At 41.6% G+C, this 19,848-nt stretch overlaps 2 protein-coding genes across 2 annotated transcripts; one reads left to right on the top strand and one right to left on the bottom strand.

Annotated features, from left to right (window-relative positions):
* Nucleotides 1-1,832: 1,832 nt before the first annotated feature.
* Nucleotides 1,833-12,011, top strand: LOC6038035 (RNA-binding protein cabeza). Its single transcript, XM_038258566.1, is given in 9 exon segments — nt 1,833-1,999; nt 2,148-2,339; nt 5,378-5,489; nt 6,191-6,228; nt 10,648-10,757; nt 10,828-11,049; nt 11,052-11,085; nt 11,156-11,510; nt 11,579-12,011. Coding segments are annotated over 9 exon segments (1,110 nt in total). The 5' UTR covers nt 1,833-1,989; the 3' UTR covers nt 11,616-12,011.
* Nucleotides 12,012-15,667: 3,656 nt separating this feature from the next.
* LOC6038036 (broad-complex core protein) lies at nt 15,668-19,124 on the bottom strand. Its single transcript, XM_038248299.1, is given in 6 exon segments — nt 15,668-17,230; nt 17,232-17,766; nt 17,822-17,974; nt 18,034-18,289; nt 18,345-18,518; nt 18,584-19,124. Coding segments are annotated over 6 exon segments (1,530 nt in total). The 5' UTR covers nt 18,806-19,124; the 3' UTR covers nt 15,668-17,040.
* Between the last annotated feature and the right edge of the window lie 724 nt (nt 19,125-19,848).

Here is a 19,848-nt window from a genome sequence, read left to right as displayed (position 1 = left end):
GATCTTTATGACGTTTCGCGTACACACACAAAAATATTTCTGTAATGGCAAAAGTAACTTACTGTTGAAATTTGCTACATTAAAAGTTTTTTTCTTGTTTTTAATATGAAAACTTTTACTGCTACAGTTTTTGAAAAACTCATTGCTAACTGATTTAAAAGTTTTAACTTTTAATTCGACTGTACAATTTCTTTCATTTTGTCGGTCTCGTGTAACCATGTACGCCAAAGTCCAAAATGTAAACAAACATTTTGGTAGTGCCGCTGGTGAGTGAGTTGTCCACGTCCAGCGGAAGGTGGGTGGTGCCGGTGCCGGACGAAGTCGGGGGGTTGGTTTTCGAAAAGGACAAGGTCAGCTTCCTGCAGAACCTGCAGCTGTTTCACGACCGAAATGGGTAAGAATGAAGCTTGGTTGTTTGGTGGCATTTGTGATTGATTTTGTTTGTTTTTTTGTAGGACGCCGTTTATGCGGTTGCCGAAGATCGTAGGTCGGGATGTGTATTTGCACCGGTTGTATTCGGTGGTGGTGGCCCGGGGTGGGTAAACCAGATTGAAGTTGAAGCAGATTTGCATCCGCTTTTTGAACAAGTACGATAAAGTTTATTTTAACGTTGAGGAGAGGAATCCGACGGAAGAGGAAAACGACGAGAAGCGGCATAATCGGAGGTGGTCAGCGCGGTGCCGGAGGTTTACGAGCATCAGCAGTATTATGTGCCGGAAGTGATGACGGGACAGTGTGGGATGTCTCGAGGGTCCGCAGTCCATTTCTCATTGTGGGACATCCCAGTCACGACGTTCTAGCAGGATTCTAGCTGAGTTCTTCAGAGCTGGATATTCTTACAGCATTCTAGCAGAAATGTTCCACCGTTCTAGCAGGATTCTGACAGAACCAGATCTGCTAGAATATTTCGTGACTGGGATGTTTGACGAGTATTACCTAAACATCCGGAAGAACAGTTTGCACCAGTTCTGGAAGGACCGTCTGTACGAAAGCCGCAGGTCGTACTTAGATTACTTCAAGAAGTTGGAGCGAGATCCGACGAACCTAATCAAGAACGTCTACCTGGAATACAGAAGAACTCGCCGGTAAGTATTGAGAATGTGTTCAGTGTCTAGCCAATTTCGTTTACTTTCAAACTCTTATAGCAATTCCCGCCCGCAAACGCTCATCTCGCGACGGCGCAGCTTCAGACGGATAAACGTTGGCGACGAGTTGACAACACCTGTGTCACTCTCGAAGGAGGACGAAGTGATCGGAAACTTCAAGTTCAGGCGCTTCACTTCCCAGCCGGAAAACGTCGACTTCCCTTCCCGAATCAACAACCCATGGCCAACTCCTCCAAGCTTGTCCTAATGATGGCCGGCAACTAGACAACCCTGTTCTCTACATCGCGGTCGCGCTCCAACATGAAGGCCGCGATGTTGCTGCCCAACGAAACGTCCATCCGTAACCTGCTCAGTCTGGGGTCTTCAGACGGGACCGGTGGCGTACCGTAAAAATCGGTACAGCTTGGACGCGCAAGTTGGCCAATGATAAGCAGATGCGTTAAATACAAAAAAAAAGATTGACATACTGTTTTATTATCAAAATATTGAAATGAAATCAATCAAATTTTTCGGGAATCATCACTGTAATGTTAAATGTTATTTAAACCTTTTTAAATTTACAGTATTTTTTCTTTGTGTGCATGTTTCTGTAATTTTTTGGGCCCTTTTTCCCACTGTGCAATAGTTGCAACCCGCGGGGTTGAGTGTAATCTAGTACCTCACATATTCTGTCAGTTGACCTAACGGGCAGTTGATGTCCCGTCAAATGCCTTTTTCATTTCTCTTCATGCTTTGTCGGCATCATTCGTCTTTTTTCTTCTCCGCTGCCAGGACGCGTTGCTGGTAGAGAAAAAGTGAAAAATCTGTGAAACTAAACCTTTCCGGACCCGGAAATCCAGTTCAACTTGTGCATTTAATCCTTCGCAGCAGTTTGAACTCGAAGATGGCCGATCGTAAGTGTTATTTCGTGTTGAAATTATAATTTTCGCCATCAGCCATCTCCCGCGGTGCGTGATCGGCGAGATCAGCCATCTTGGAAAGTGGCGCTTGCTTGGATGAAAATTGATTTTCTTCCCGTTTTTTTTTTTTCACTCCGCGCAGAATACTCCGGCTACGGGGGGCAGGATTACGGTGGCAACGGTGCCGGCATGCACTTTTCGGTTCCCCCGCCACCGATCTCGAGTGCCAACTTTAGTCAGCCTCCGCCGTTAGGAGGGGGAGGCGGCGGCGGCGGAGCAGGAGGTGGCTATGGCGCCCAAAGTGCGACTGGAGGAGGCTACGGGGCGCAAAATGGTGGGCTTCTTAGTTTTTTTTTTTTAAATAATTTTGCGTCTTCTTTTTTGTTGTTCATCATTGTCGCATGCAGTGCCATAAACATAACCAAACTTTTTGGCCCTCTCGACAAACGTCAAATCAGTACAAACTTGCAGAACTAATCGACCATAACCTAACCGAGCAATTTGTTAAAACAGTTTACATAGGCTTAGACGGAATCCAAGCAACCCAACGTGACCCAGAGAAAGAACTGCTTGCATTCGGGACGTGGAGCCAGGAACTGTCACCTCTAATAAGTGCATTTTTAATGCTACAACGATAACCATCATGACGAAATACTTTAGATACTTGAATAGCACGTCTCGAGATTGGAAATAGCCTCGTATAGCGGCATAATACAAAGTTCTTTGTAAAAACAGGTGAAACAACGAGGAAACGCAGCTGTTTGAAACGCGCCAAGTTCATTCGGTCTTGCTCCTCCAACGATAAGAGCTAGTCATTCGACCTGGAAAAAAGGACAACTGGAAGGTCTAACCATTTTATCTAATATAAAAGCAGACTACACTCAACCCCCGGTGGTTGGTCACTTTTTCGTTTGACACTTTTTTAGTTTGTACCCCGTTGGTTGGTCAAAGTCAAACCAAAAAGTGACGAACAGTCACTTTTTACACGGCACTCACGCACACTATCAAAACAAATATTAGGTAATGTGTGTGAACTCCGTGTAAAAAGGATGTCAAACTAAAAAGTGACCCCGTTCGTTTGACAACAGTTGGTGTCAAACCATCGGGGTTTGAGTGTACCCGATGATCGTGAACGGAGCCGGCTATACATGCGCTTTTATAAAGAAAGGAGAAAAAGTTCCTTAAAGTTTTGCTGCTTAGTTTCTGTTTGAAATAAAGATAAACCTTTCTTAACATGCGAAGTTTGTTGGTCAGTTGATTTGCTGATGCATACTAATCCTCGTCGGGTATTTGGATTACGAATAAGTCTATGTAAACAGTTCTAGCAAGCAGTCATAGAGGTACGGAATGATTAGTCCAGGGTGGCCACCTCGGGAAAAAACCGGGAAAAACCCGGGAATTTATTCCATCGGGAGAAAACCGGGAAAAACTCGGGAATTTGACTGACAAACCGGGAAAATATTTTAAGTTTAGTTAAAATTCGACAAATTCCTCTTAAATGAATTCAATGTATACTTTTCTCTATTAGAATATTATACTATTTTGTGTAATAGACTCAAGCTACTAGGCTTTGGTTTTATTTTCTTCTGTTGAGTATTCCATGATATTTTTCTTCGGTGAACTTGCTTTTTTAAATAAAATAAATTGTTCAAGGTCATGCTGTAGACTTGGCGCTATGGCTATGGCAAAACAAGATGTCTGAAGGCTTAAAACAGTGAGGTAATCCAAACCTCTTTTTCCACCTAAGCTCCCATCCTCCCCGGGATTCGAACTGACGACCTTTGGCAGTGAGTTGGTTAAGCCTGGGCCATTTACTTCCTCATTCCGACAAATCTCGTCTCGTAAAATGCCATCGGGGCCAACTGGGGAAATGCAACCACGATTTAAAAACCACCGGACCCGATTTAAAAACAAATGTTTGATAAGCTGCAATATTCCGATCAATTTCGCGTGTCAATAGAAAATTTACTCAGCCGTATGATTTTGAAATCTTATTTCAATAAGTATTGAATTCCATAAGCACAATAAACAATTGACTAAATTCATCCGTTTAATTTTATTATATATTTCAATATCAACTTAAGGTTGCACAGCAGCCAAGGAAGTTGTTGCCTTCTTATTTCAAAATTGTCAAACTTACGGATTTAACCCTTCAACAATATGATTGTAAAAATTGTAAAAATCTGCTTTATTTGTTTTGTAGACAGTACTTCAGGGATGAATAAAAATCATATCGATAGTTCCCATAATTTTTAAGATACTTAAATCCGAAAAGCGTGGTGCAAAAAGCTCTACTTGATGTGCGCCGTAAAATAATAATATAGTCCAGACTCGATAATATTTCGGATAATCGAAACTTCGGATAATCGAGTCTGGACTGTACACAATTTTACTGTAAAACATTTGGTGGAATTTCAAAAATCTGTTTTTAGTAGTATTTTATAAGATGATTTTTGGCTTTGTCAGTCTAACAAATTATTAAGGACAAATTGCTATGAAACTTTGTCTTTGTGTTATTAAAACAGATTTGAGTACTTTTGTATAATTTTAAAATGTCGGAAATATTTGGTATTTAAGATATTTTTATATAGTTATTTGGGAATCTTTTAACAGATAAATGCCTATCAATTTGTGTTCAAATTCAAAACACTTGAAATATCTTTCTTGCAAAATTTGTTTTAAAACTGTAATTTAAATTTTAAATAAAATTTTCAGATATTTTAAAATTACAATATTTTCAGAGTTCTACTGCAAAATAGTCATTTCAATACAAACAGTCACTTTTATGTGGATAGGTACTACATCAACATAAAAGTTGAGTTTTTGTTGGGTTTTATTTAATTCTCATCTGAAAATTTATTAAAAAAATATTAACTCAATTTTGACTGTTTCGGTTGTGTAGTTCAGAAAATCGCAGCACAGTCAATTGATTTCTTACCATTTTGTGTTGCTCAAACTTTTTAAAACATCAAAACATGTTTATTTTTTTCTTTTTTCTATGTCCGTGCATAACTTATTTGCAATAAATGTGGCAAATCTTTTTACCTATTTGATACATTGTAAATCCTATTTCCTGCTTTCCAGTAATAATTTATGTAATTCTCAAAACGAAAGGTATACGTTGTGTATACGTTCAAAAGTATTTTGATACTAACGTCAGTCTATAAAAACATAGTAATTTGATTTAAAACTATATGGAAAAATTCCTTCTGGCCTCGGGAGAAAACCGGGAAAAAACCGGGAAATTGAAAATCCAAATCTGGTGGCCACCCTGGATTAGTCCGTGATCTGTTCTGTTCAGATTTGAAACCAATAAATAAACTTAAAGAGGGATGATTTCTTCAAAATACCTATTTTCTTTCCTCTACTCAGATTACAAAACCGGGGGTCGCGATGGCGGCGGCTATGGCCAGCAGCGCGGAGGCTACGGCAACGGTGCCGGCGCTGGAGGCGCACGAGGTGGTAACCCAAGCGGTGGCTACAGGTGAGAGACCAATTCCTCGCAGCGAAAGTCCTACCCGAAAAGAAAAAAACAGTTCAGAACCGCCAGAATCGTAATTCTAGCCTTCAGATTTAATTTTGCAAACACACGGTTTTTTGAACACACATTCCCTTTGAAATGTTTCTCCCATCCTGTCCTTGTATTGTTCCTTATTTCACTATCATACGTTTAGAGTTCTAAACACTGACACATAAAAAAAAGGTTGATCTCGAAACTGCAACTGGTTAATCGTCAAAAGTGTCTTTAAATTGAGGTCATGTTAACGTTCAACGGTGGTTTCGTAACCGGAAGCGATGGTAAACTTGCAACCTTTAATACACTTTGTTTGCTAGGAACAGGTAAATCACTCTTCATATAACCGTTTCCTGCAAGTTTATCATATCTTTAGGTTTTTAAACCCAGCTTTTCCTTAACTTTTTCCTTCCCCCTTATCTCCCTAACTAATTTGGCAACAGAGCAATCAAACTGTTTCTGTTGCATTCTCTCAAACGTTTTAAATTACTCGTTTATTCCAAAAATATTTACCAAAAAAAGCAATTCTCCCTCTATATAATAATATTTTTAATCTCTGAACGGTTTTCCATCATCCAACAAAAAACACCTAAATATTTTATCTCTTACAAAATCAATGAACAAAACAAATGCAAATGTGTAACGAAATGGTTTGGTTTCATGTGTTATAGCAGTGGCGCCGGCAACAAGGGTGGTTTTAATAGCAAAGGTAAACACCGATCGACTGTTCGGTGAAAGAACACTTTTTTCACTGTACTATTTTTTATTATTATTATTATTACTATTCCTATATCTTTACGAACATTGCGCAACTATCGTTAGAGAGTATTTTCACTTGTCGCGAATAAGAGAGGTTAACAGTTTGCGTAAAATAGAGAGTGTAATTGACGACACTAAACGAGAGTCGGAACGGATAAACGGAAAGGTTTTCCACGTGTGCTCGGTTTCGTCGGGTTGGAACCCCTCTGGTTTTATATCGGTTGAAAGCCGTTTGAAGCTTCTGTTGCCACAGCAAATTTTGAACTAGTTTAGATTTGTTGTTTTTAGTCGTAGCTTCCGCCTGCAAAGGCGCATCAAAATTTTAAGCAGGTAATGGAAGTTTCAAACTGCTTGTAAGAATCATTCTTTTATCACGTAAATGAAGTTAAAGTATCATTATTCTTTACAACTTAGATACCCACGTGTTTGTTCTGCATTGCGTTATAAAAGAATGGTTCTCCGCTGAATTTCCTAGTGGTAGTGTGTTGCAATAATCATGGAAATATGTGTCGATGAGTAAAAAGGTTATGTTACAGGTGGTTTTCGTTACATCAAGACAGGTGGTTAAGTGTAATTTTGTACAAATACAATATAGAATTCCCAAAAAAGTTTCATTGTTTGAGGTTTGTTCTTGAAATCAACGCTGATCCAAATTTAATATTTGGGATCTAAATTTACCTAATCCAGAACATCTGAGTAATGCGAAATTGGGTACAACAACGCTAGTTTTCCTCTAAAATGTTAGGCATTTTAATTACACAAGCCTCACATCCGTGTTAGAAAGGCGCTTTTTCAATGACCAATTTTATGCATCCTAGGCACTTGAAGCATACGTCGGCGTTTGGGAAGCGCACACATTGTTCGAAAGTTCTAAGCGCCTTCTCTTTATAAATACGGGCAATGCTGAAGGCTTGCTTCAGTCGGTGGCCTACCGCCGAATCGGAAGGAGCTATTGTCAAAAATAAATAAAATGTTTACCTCACCTCACATTTCGACGTCGTTGTGCTACCATGTCGCACCCGCCATTTCGACGTTCCGAGACGCGTTTCAATGTTTGACCTTGGATAAACAAAAACGAAAGCACGCAATGTAAACAATAACAAACACGTTTTGTTCGGCTGACCATTATGTTCATTGTCCCGAAGTTTGGTTGAAGTTGGTTGCTGGAGTCCCGAGTTATAATAACAAATGTTTACAGAAGTTTAACTTGTACGTGCGTCAAACGCGTTCTGAAATCCCTTTGGCCAGTTGTCGCACTTACATCAATTTTCAGGGAGTGACAAGATAGCACGACAAGATATACACTTCTTTCATATGTAAAGTGACAAAAATGCACGGAGTTTTTCGGATTTAGTTGAATGTCTCAGGATTGAAAGGATTTAAAATGAAATTTTAATTCAATTTTTGAAAAGCTTAGCGGCCCTTCTTGGCAGCTCGTTCCAAGAGGATCATAGTTGATCAATCGAGAAAATGTTGTCTTGTCAATACTTTTTGCATTAAATAAAAAAAATAGTGGTCAGAAACGGTTTTTACTTGTGTTTTTTACCGCTGTACTTAAATTTTGATATAGGGCTTAGGGACCATCCATAAACCACGTGGACACTTTAGGGGGTATGGCGATTGTCCACGGTCCATACAAATAAGTTTTTTTGTATGGGCAATTGTCCACGAAGGGGGGGGGGGGGTTGAGATTTCCAAAAAAGTGTCCACGTGGTTTATGGATAGTCCCTTAAGGGGTTACATACATGTAAATCGACAAAAACAATCTGAAGATGGTGCGAGCACACACTTAATTTTAATTAAAATCTACATTTTCATCTATTATCAAAACAAATTTCAAGACATTTGGTTGTATCATTGCCGTGATATAGTAATTTGAAGTTAGCAGTTTCAAAAAATGGGTGCCACGATATCTCAACACTGCTTTGATCAAATCGGCTCAACATTTTGGTGAATACTCGTTAAACCGGTCCTGTTTGCGTGACGAAGGCCGATTTTCAAAAAACTTATTTATAAAAAGGTAAAAATATTTTTGTGCTTTTCATATAAAAAAACGTTTCTTAATCCACCATCAGGTGGGTAGTGCATTCCTCACATTTACAAAGTAATAATGAAAATAAGTTTATGAAAAAAATATATACCTGATACAGACTTTTCCAGAAAACATGCAGACTCTCATTTGAAGCAATGTGGCAACCGGGCGTTTCGCATCTGGCGCGACTCTCGCACGTAAACAAAAATACCCTTTTGAGGTTAGGCAAAAAATCACCCTTTTTGTATCTACAAAAATCTTTTTCTTGGCATAACTTTTTAAATACTTAACTAAACAGAATAAAATTTAATAGGGCCTTAGGGGACCCCAAAACGAACAGAATAAGGTGGATCCGGCCAAAATCGGTTCAGCCAGTTCTGAGATAATCGTGTGGAAAAAAAATCATGTCTACACACATCCCCACAGACTGTTCAGAATTTGATTCTGAGTCGATAGGTATACGTAAAGGTATTTCTAGGAGTCGTATTCAAGAAGTTCATTTTTCGAGTGATTTTATAGCCTTGCCTCAGTGAGGTGAGGAAGGCAAAAACAGTTTTTGATTTTTGTATTTTTTAAATAACTTTAAAATCGGACTTTGTCATGTACACGGGATATGTCTTGAGAGTCTTTACCCCGAATTTCATCCAATTTGGTTCATCCCATCCAATGCTTGAAAAGGGATCTATCACTGAACGTGACTACTCGATATTCGATAGAACTTTCTGTCAGCGATCATTTCCCAAAACGATATTTGATCGCTGACACACAACGCCTATCATGACCGCCATTGCTTGGCGGCGGTCGATGAACGTAAACACGAAGACGAAACGAACGAAAAATGAGCACCACTCAAGCAGCCGCCCGAACGAGACAACGTGCTCTTTCTCTTTCTCTCGTTTTTGTCTCTCTCTTCCTAGTGTATGCTGCGTGGTGACAAAAATCATATGATTGCTATCATTGGAGAGATGATCGGAATCTCGGTAGAATGTCAAACGACCGCTCTCTAGGCGATTTTTCTCCTGGAGGGAAGTCAATGATTGTATGAGTGACTTTGCATAGCACTCATTTCTTTGTGTGTGAAACGAACGAAAGCAGAATGTAAAAATCAGGTTGTCGTGGTGAAGACGATTGGAGTGCTCTGTCAGCTATCACAAACAAAGTCGAAATTTCGCAAGCCCTGATCCCATCTCAAGATTTCGTGGCACCCAATAATCAACTTGGTGTTACAAAGTTTGACAGTTCGCTTTACGAATGGCAAAATTTTGGGCTTAAACCGTCTCTCACTCAGTTCAGTGACGAAATATCTTCATGAAACATTCAGGAATGATTGAAAATCATCTTTCTAGTGAATTTAGTGAAGTATAAAATTTTGTGATTTTGTACATGTATGTAGCTCCTTAAAGACCCAATTTAAAGGAAAATATGGGACTCGGTAAATCTAGGTACTTGAAGTTCACACCCGTGTTAGGGGAGCGCATTTTCGGATTGCTCTGAATTTTGGAGCATTTTGACATTATTTCAAAACGTTGTATTTTTTTAAATTGTTAACTTGTTGACAAAAGTTTGATTGGAAATTAAAAATTAAGAACTTAATGGTTTTATGTTATGTCTGGACGGTTATTCAACGTTTTAAAAAGCCAAACATGATTATCAATAGAACAATTCCCTAAGGTCACTGGTGTGAAGTGAAGAACAAAGTAAACAGTATAATTCGTGAGTTACCGAAGGTGGAATTTTATTTTATTTTGGTCGGTTGGTTAAGATGAATAGATTGTCGTGTTTGGTATCATTACTGACCAACCTGATTCTGAAAGGAGTAAACAAAGGTTATTACGTGTAGAATGAGTGTGTAAAACATGTTTAATTTAATGGTTCAACTGGTTTGATGGTTACAACCGTAAAGGGTGTTGATTAAAGAGTGGTTTATGAAAATAACATGGTTAAAAAGTAAACAAATGGGTTTTATTTCCAAAATTAATCAGTATTGCAACACACTACAATCACAACAGAACTAAAGCGTACGGTATTCGTGAGTCGAAAGAGTTTAAATGAGTAATGCAAAAACAAGGTCAAATGAGTGTAAAGCGTCAAGTTGAGTAGTTGAGTGTTTTGCTTTTAAAATTAAAGAGTATCAACGTTGAAAAGAGTTCAAATTCGGTCAAAATAGAGTAACTACAGAGTTTAGATTAAGTGAAATCAACCCCATCTTTGTAGTTCCAGCTTCGTAAGTCGTACTAACGCTTTGTTTTATCTTTTCTCTGTTCGATTTTCTCTCGTTCTTAACAATTCCCAAACCCCACAACAACAACCAACATCAACTCCGATTGGTGACATCAGGTGACGGAGAAATGGTCACGCAGGAAGACACGATCTTCGTGCAGGGCATGAACCCGGAAACGTCCGAGACGGAAATTGCCGACTACTTTGGCGCCATCGGCATCATTAAGGTTCGGTTCGAACGTTCATTCCAACACTTACCAAATTTTAACTCGATCATTCTAACCTAAAAACTCACAGAAAGACAAGCGCACCATGAAGCCCAAGATCTGGATCTACAAGGACAAGGAGTCGGGCCGTCCGAAGGGCGAGGCCACCGTTACGTACGAGGACGCCAACGCGGCCCAGTCTGCGATCGGTTGGTTCGACAACAAGGACTTTAACGGTTCGATGATCAAGGTTTCGCTGGCCCAGCGGTACAACACCTGGCAGAACAAGGGTGGCCAGCGGGGCGGATTTAGCCGGGAGGCGGCGGCGGCGGTGGTGGCTTCGGAAGTCGTTAGTATTGTTGCGTGTTTCGTCGGGTTCAGAGTTCTAAAGATCTGCGATTTATCTTCTCATCTGTCAGGTGGTGGTGGTGGTGGAGATCGCGGTGGATTTGGCGATCGGGACGGCGGAGATCGCGGATCGGGCCGAGGAGGCCAGCAAGGAGGTCGCTTCGGAGGTGGTGGTGGTGGAGGCGGCGGCGGCGGTGGTGGCCAAGAGCGCGAAGGCGACTGGATCTGCTCGGATTGTAGCAACAAAAACTTTGCCTGGCGAAACGAGTGCAATCGGTGCAAGTCGGCCAAACCGGAAGGAGCTGGAGGTGGTTCCGGTGGCGGTGGAGGTGGATACGGAGGACGAGGTGGTGGCCGGGGAGGTTTTGGTGGAGGTCGAGGAGGTGGATTTGGGGGACGAGGGGGTGGCGGAGCCATGCGGGGAGGGTAAGTTGCTTGTAACGAATCAATTTCGGATCTTTGTTTGCAACATTTTTTTTCCATTCTTCTTTCAGTGATAGAAACCGAGATCAACGCCAGAGACCCTACTAAGCAAACCTGTGCGACTGTGTTTTACATTACAAACTTTATCTTTAAGTTGAGCTGTAGTCACTAAGAATCACCCCACTCACATCATCAACCCGAATCAACTTTCCAAACTTGAGTTTTTCGATGTCGTACAGTGTAAGCGATGGAATGTGTCCACGACCCAAAACCAATTGACGAAGAGATGATTTGATTACAATTGAATCAAACAACAAACCTCCCAAAACAACTCACACACACTTGGTATTTGAACGCTGACGTAAGCATTCGTAAGTATTCGTCTTCAGCCGGCGCTCGAGGCCTGGATGAAAACTGTATGTATCGTATGGAGAAATGTAAAAACAAGAGACAAACCTACAATGGTCAGCGAAAAATAAATACAATTCATGTACCGTATCGGTAGCAGCTGTCTTCATCTTCAATTGAGAACTATCCAGTTAAAAATTCAACAGTCTGTTTTCCTATATGCACCAACGGAAGCCCACAGCAAGCCTACTTACTGACACCGTGGAGGAAAATAAAGAGGTAATGCAAGTGTTAAACAGTAGTTCGGAGTTCTCTGTCATGGTATCCAAAACAAAAAAATCGACCACTACTTGAAATTCAACTCAGAAAGTCCACACGTGCACAAATAGAACACAAACAACTGCAGAGCGAGCGCGGTACAACTCGCTGAATCACGTGGCGAGAGGATTAGAACCACGAGAGAGGTTCGCGTCTCTACCGTACATCCCGGACCTGAACGAAAAGATCGGCAAAGTGCTGAAGAAGCATGGGACCGTCACCAAATTCAAAAAATGCGACAACAATACGTGGCGTAAAGCGTTCCCTGCGTCCGATACTTCCAGAGTCCTGAATATCAATCTAAACCCGTGAACATTAAAATAACGGTGATAGAAAATCGTAAAAAAAAACCTTCAGGGAATCACAGAAGAGTTTGGATTCCTGTTTCAGCTATTTTTACCCAGTAGCAATCCGGTCTGTCAGCAAGTATTGAAAAGGTTGTAGCAAAAAGTCAGAAACATGTCGTTTGGTAAACACTCGCCTTCCCTTAAATTTTTATGCTGTGCATTCTAGGTAATTGAGTTCACATCCGTGAAAGGGAAGCGTTTTCTTCTGTGGACAATTGGGTCCTAAAATGAAGCGTTTTTTTCTGTGGACCATTGGGTCCTAAAATGAAGCTTAGATTGGTGATATTATTGTTTACAGCGATAATGCTTATTTTTCTGAGTACAATAACCCTTTGTACGACCGCAAAGAGTTTAAAATGGTTTTTTAAATCAATTTTGAAAAATTAACCTCGCGGTCCTTCTTGACAGAAAAGGTCCTACTTGACAGCTCGTTCCAAGGGGACCATAGTTGATCCATCGAAAAAATGTTGTCTTGTCAAAAAAAAAAATTTGCATTAAAATGAAAAAAAGTGATCAGAAATGGTTTTTAATCGTGTTTTTTACCGTTGTACATAAAAATTGACATAGGGCTTTAGTACCCAATTTTATCAAATCTATATACCTATGGGTACACTCAGTCGCCAGCCAGCGACAAGTTAAGACGTATCTTGCTCGTGCTACATATCTTGCTCGAGCTACTCAAGAAGAAGAAAGTGGAATTTTACACCCACGATCGGCGGAGCGAACGAAATCATCGGGTGGTTCTTCGTGGTTTTCCGGATGAACTGAAACCGGAAGAGGTCAAGTACCTTCTGAAGAGGGATCTCAAGCTGGACGCGCTGGAGGTGCATTTCATCAAGCGGAAGAAAAGTCCACCGTGGACGAAACCAATCTAAAGAAGCTCTCTGCAATGAAAGTTGTGGCAAGCACTATCATCCGGTGGGAGGCCTACCGGAACAAGCGTCCGAACGTGACCCAGTGCAGGAACTGCTTGGAACCAGGAACTGTCATCTGAAAGGGAGGTGCAACAACTGTGGGGGTCCCCACAAGACGGACGAGTGCAAAGTCCAAGAAGCCGAGCCGAAGCGGTGTGCCAACTGCTCTGGAGCCCACGAAGCCACGGACCGCAGCTGCCCTAAGCGTGCGGACTTCATCCGGAGGCGCCAGCAGGCGTCGAAACCGAAGCCGCCGGCAAGGAAGGCGGAGAAGCAGAGTCCAGCAGTTCCGACGTTCACGCCGGCGGAGTTCCCTCCATTGCCGGGTGCAGTCCCGGACGGAAAATCGAAGGATCGCCCTCGCCCCGCAGGAAGAAGCCAAGGAAGCAGTGGCTCCCGAGACGGTGGAGCCACGAAAGAGGAAGCTGGGAGGTGCTCTACAGTTCTGCTGAGCTGTGGGGCATTTTCTCCGAGTACATCGGCAGATTCAAAACCTGCAAGACCCGCTTGGACCAAGTAACCCTCGTCAGTTACATGATCTCCAAGTATGGAGTGTGATGAGCTTTTTTTATTTTTATTTTATATTTTGATTGTAAACTGATCCTCGGTCCTAACCTGGTCGTAGCACTTTAAAGGACCTAATAAAAATAAGTTAAAAATAATACCTATGGGTACTTGACCTGGCAATCTGCAATGTAATCTACATAATGCAAGGTTTGATAAAGTGTAAGAATAACATCGAAGATCCCTTTTGTAACTGGTCTTTACGTACGTGTCACTACATTGGCTACATTGGTGACGAGGACTTCAAGCCAGCACCGGCACCAGGCAACAAGGAACAAATCCTGGAAAAGCTGTCAGCAAACATCGTAGAGTTGAAGATTTTTTTTTATCAAGACTAACATTTCAAAAGGGCCAAACATTCAATATTACGCAATTTTGGAATGTTAGTCTTGATAAAAAAAAATTGAAAATATAACTGTGGCTATTTGCTGAAAAGCCAAAAGTAGCTATAACTTGAAAACAATTCACTTTCTCAAAATTTCACTATAGGGACCATCCATAAACCACGTGGACCTCGACGTGGACAGTGTGTTAAGTAAATTCACCGTTCAAAACAAAAAAAAATATTGAAAAATTTTACTTTTCGATACAAGTGTTGAAAATTTCAACTTTTCAGCACCAATTTCAGTGCTGAAAAGTAGCCATTTCAGCAATGGTAATGAAATGTATAAATTTTCCATTCTGCTTTTATTGGTAGGGAAATGTAGGCCGTTTCGTTTCTCCAGAAGAACAGAAAAAATCGACAGTTTCACAGCGGAATTGCAAAAAAAAGGCTTTTGATTGCTAATTCGATTTTACATCGAAATATCAGGTTAATTTTTTTTGCGACCGATATTTTGATTGTTTTGAAAAAAAAACAGTATTGATTCAAAAGTTTATAACTCAACCAAAAACTTTTTGAACATTCTGGAAATTTCTGAAAAGTTTGCATTTAATGTCTCCTAAAACATATCAGATTTTTTTTTGCAAATCAAGTTCTAGTGCCAAAAAGAAAAATATAAAATCTCCAAAACAATTTGACCATGTATCTGTTTTTAAAGTGTGGTTCTTATCCATACCTACAACCTCCTACAACATGGTCGAAAACATCAAATCGATCAAAAAAATCTTTGAAAAGATACTGATTTTTGTACTATCAGATATCATTTTCGTATGGACAGCTGTCAAGTTTGCATGGAAAATTATATGGACAAACCAAATGGTCACTAAAGCCCTATGTCAATTTTTATGTACAACGGTAAAAAAAACACGATTAAAAACAATTTCTGATCATTTTTTTTTCATTTTAATGCCAAAAAAGGCAACATTTTTTCGATGGATCAACTATGGTCCCCTTGTAACGAGCTGTCAAGTAAGAGCTTGGTCCTGTCAAGAAGGACCGCGAGGTTAATTTTTCAAAAATCCATTTTAAACTCTTTGTGGTCGTCAGAAAAATAAGCTTTATCGCTGTAAACAATGATATCAGCAATCTAAGCTGAATTTTAGGACCCAATTATGCAAAATGGCTTCTTTGGGCATACCGAAGACACCAAAAAAGTTTCAGCCGGATTAAAAAATAAAAATTGAAAAAGGCCGATTTCGTAGAGAATTGCTCAATGGTTCAAATACAGCTTATTGTTCTAAGCTTACTGTGTAAACATAAAAATTATAACCTAAAACAAATCCACTGTTTAAGGTGATATCAATTTATTTACTTCTCCAATAGTTGTTTAACTTAGCATTATGTACACATTTAACCGTTATTCTGCACTCCTTGCTTCACAAGGCTACATTATCTAATAGATATTTTTTGTAATTCTTACTTGCTAAAATTCTTATTATCTGCCTCCAAATCTAATGTTTATACTTTTAGTTTTTGCCTTCAATAGCCACACCGAGCTTGTGATCATCTGTATGTGTGTAGGTTCTTTCAAAGGTGTGTTAATATTCTCTTTTCAGTGTTAAAAAATAGTGCAAACATAAAATAAACCTAAATTTCTCTAAGCCTAGTTTGTAAAATCTAAACAATAACTTTCCGAGAGCGATACTTTACTTTTCCGTGCAAGAAAGCAACTAAAACCTACTTCAAACTTAAGGAGCTATTACACTACGGCAAACAAACAAACTCGCACTTTTTGACAGTTTACCTGCTTTGTTTGTTTGCCTGGGTTTGTTTGTACAAACGTCATCCTGCATACATTTTGCCTTGTTTGCAAGTCAAACACGAAAAAGTTCGAGTTTGTTTGTTTGTTTGCGGTAGTGTAATAGCTTCTTTCCCCAAACTGTCTTATTAAACTACCTACGCGCCTAAATAGTATACAAACAAAGTGGTAGAGGTGTAATGCAACTCCTCTTCTCAATAAAACATTAAATAAACCAATTTAAAATCCTTTGCCCGGGAAAGGAGTCGTTATGTTTACTATTGTGGTACATATTTCGACATTGGTTTGGTTGATTTTTTTACCTTGTAAACACTCACAGTTCCCCGGAAATGCCTTATCATTGTTGGTAGCAAAATGCCCTTTTCGCTTTGTACAGTTTAACACCCTTTTCGCGCGCTTGCTAAGTACAGATACATAACAGCTTTTCAACTTGTTTTAACTGTTTTTTTCTTTTTGCTGGGATTTACTTAGGACTCTACGCTACATGTTACTTTATGTTAGTTCTTTTTTCATGTGTGTTTTCAATTTTGCTTTGTACAGAAAATGTGTGTTTATGCGTGTTTTATAATTGAGGAGCTTCAAGATTGTTATGCATTACTTGCATAAATCTTGCAGATTTGTGAGATAACTCAAACTGGGTCGTTGAGGAGCATGAAGTAAATTTCACTTAAAACTGTTTTTTTTTTTGCAGTCAAACGGAAAACGCTGCCTGTAAAATATTGAAAACTAATCATCAATTTTATTTGTTTTTAAAAAGCTTTCTTCAACTCGAAGAAACAATAAAAGACAACTTAAAAAGAAATCAGATTTCGCAATCTGTCCCTAGATGGGAGGTTCCACCAACGAGCTGACCCAGCGAACAAATCGCGACCAAGCGCTCCCCTTGCAAACCAACCTGTAATTATTTGATGAACGGATTCACCAGCTGCGTGTCACCGACGGTGTGATGATGGTACGGATTCCACGTGTTTGTGCTGGCCGACGTCGGTGCCTGTTGCTGCTGCTGCTGTTGGGAGGTCGCTTGTTGTTGTTGCTGCTGCTGCTGCTGTTGACCTTGCTGTTGTTGCTGCTGCTGCTGCTGCTGTTGGGGGGGCTTGTCCTTGGGTGGCCAGCTGCGCTGGCGGCTTCTGATCTACGAGTTCGCCCGGTTCGTTGGTTCCCGTGCCGCCGCCGGCGTTGATCGAGTGGATCGACGAGTAGTGCCGCTTTAGGTAGAGCTCGGAGTTGAAGTGCTTTTGGCAGATTGGACAGCAGACGGCCGTTGGGTTGTGGATGAGGCGCATGTGCTGGCGGAGGTTCGATACGTTCGAGTAGAGTCGTGAGCAAACAGGACAGCAGCGTGGCGTTAGGCAGTTGGTTTTGTCCTCGTTGGAGCGCTGCGATCGGCTGCTGCTTCCTCCGCCGCCGCCACTACTCGACTTGCCCTTGTACTTGACGGTTTGCTGTCCTGACTGCTGTTGGTGTTCCGAATTGACCGATATGTTGTCCAGAGATTTATCCATCCAGCTGCTGTCCTCTTCGGATTTGTACTCGTGCTGGACGTGCTGCTGCTGCTGTTGTTGTTGCTGTTGCTGCTGCTGCTGGTGGCCAGAGCTGCTTGGTTGCGCCGGAGTTTGCGTGAAGGTGGCTACAAAAGGAGGCAGTGGATTAAACAGTTACATTTCAAACAACCCGTAACTTACCCGCGTTGATCTGTCCCATGTGGGTCATGTTGTTGCGCGAGTTGCTCTTCTCCGTGAAGTTGTCCATGCTGCAGTACTGCGGCGACTGGTGGTTAGTTGCTTCCGCGTCCAGATACTCGACCATCTCCACCTTGGGCTCTACGTTGGAGGAACCTGCGCGTTGAGGAACGAATTATCCAACGCAAAGATAAGGGCCCCGCACTACTACTCACCGCTGCCATCGGACTGGATCTGCGTCTCGACCACGGTCGCAGTTTTGATACGCTTGATGTTGAGGCCGACCACCTGGCCGCCGCCGAGATCGCCGGTATCAACGGGACGCTTGCGGCACAGCTCGTCCAGCAGCTGTACATTCTCCGCGGTGATGATCGTCTCCTTGTCGTCGATGATGACCTTGCGCCCGATCGGAGCCATGTGGCTCACCGCAGGTTGGGGGGTTGGTACGGTCGGAGGCATCGCCAGGTCAGTCTGCGGATTGAAAAGTTTCAAACTCTTCCTTTTAGAAGCAATACTCTAAACTTACATTATTCTCCTTGCTGAGACCCCGAATCTGCAGCCCTTCGGCCGTTTTAATGAAATCCTTCAAGTTCTCGTTCGTTATGTGGACCTCCCCCAGATACATGTACTCCAGAATCGCCTTCAGCACATCGAACTTGACGTCGTTCATGAAGAACACCGGATGAGGGGAAGGATTTTTCTGCAAAAAAAAAATCAAACATCTCAAAATTCCGATCATTCAACCTACTCAACCCAAACACCCACCTTCAGCAGCTCCTTGAAAAACGGACTGCACGCAAACAGCACCAGCTTGTGCGCCGTCAGCTTCCGGCCCTCGCACGCAAACGTTATGTCCACCAGGTCGTCATCCTCCCGCAGCTTCTCAAACTGGGTGCTCACATTCTTCTGGAAGTTGTTCCACTTCAGGTAGAACAGCTCGTCGTTGCTGTTCACGAACGACTTGTCCACCAGTCCCGTCGACGCCATCGTCCCGAGAAATCCGTCCGGACGACGTTCCGAGACTTTTCACCTCCCAAAACAAAGTTTTTATAACAAATCGTCCCCCTTGCAAATCACACACTCGCGAGTTTCCAATCGATACGCGGCCACCACCGAATTATGCTGCTGCAGTCGTTGTCGTCGTCGAGCGGGCCAACATTTTTCCACCAGAATTGCAAACCATTAAAATTGTAATTATATTTTTCAGGAGCCCAGGAAAAAAATGACAATAACTATTATGATGGCTGGTGGGATGGATGCAGCGCGAACGAAAACGGAGCCGAGGAGAAGAGGACAAAAACGGCACTGAACGCACTGCTAATGACAGCTGTCATTAGGGGTGCGGTCAATGGCGGGCGATGGCTCCGGAACGAGAAATGTGCGCGGTTGGTGCTGTCCGGGGACAGGGAGGTTGCTGGATTTAAATATTGGGATCCTAAAATTTGGGTACTATTATTGTTAAATTGGATACTAAAGCCCTACACTGAAAAAATCTGACATAGCAAACTCAAGTGTTTTTTCACGTGAGCTGCTCCAAAAATCATCACGATAATTTCACATGCTTATCCAATGACTTCGATAGTTTTTTCTGGTTCCATTGATGTGAAAATCATTTGAAATCAGCTGATCCCAACCGAAAACCGCTTCACTCAGGGGGTTAGACTCTCTACACGGTTTTCTGAACAAGCGTTTGTGTTCATGGTGCGATTGGGTGCGCGATGGTGCTGGCGGTGTGCGCGCACTCAGTTGACGCGCGGAACTGTCATAGAATTTCTCTGCCAAACTGGCACCACTTCATTTTGAAATGTCAAAATCGAAGAATGTTGACCGTGTTTACGAAGCTTTCTCGAACGGAAAAAGCCAGGAGGGACTCAAAACATGGTCCGGTTTTACGATGGGGCCCTGAAAGCGGTGCAGCGGTATGTCTTCCGGAACGGCCATCTGCAGCGGTTCGAGCACCTGCTGGCCGATTAGTTGGAGGACGGTAAATTTCAGCAAGGAAAATGAACTAATCGCGAGCAGCTGATTTG

This window comes from Culex quinquefasciatus, chromosome 1, assembly GCF_015732765.1.
Source record: "Culex quinquefasciatus strain JHB chromosome 1, VPISU_Cqui_1.0_pri_paternal, whole genome shotgun sequence".
In the NCBI taxonomy this organism is placed as follows: Eukaryota; Metazoa; Arthropoda; class Insecta; order Diptera; family Culicidae; genus Culex; species Culex quinquefasciatus.
This window is presented reverse-complemented; position numbering and strand designations above follow the sequence as displayed.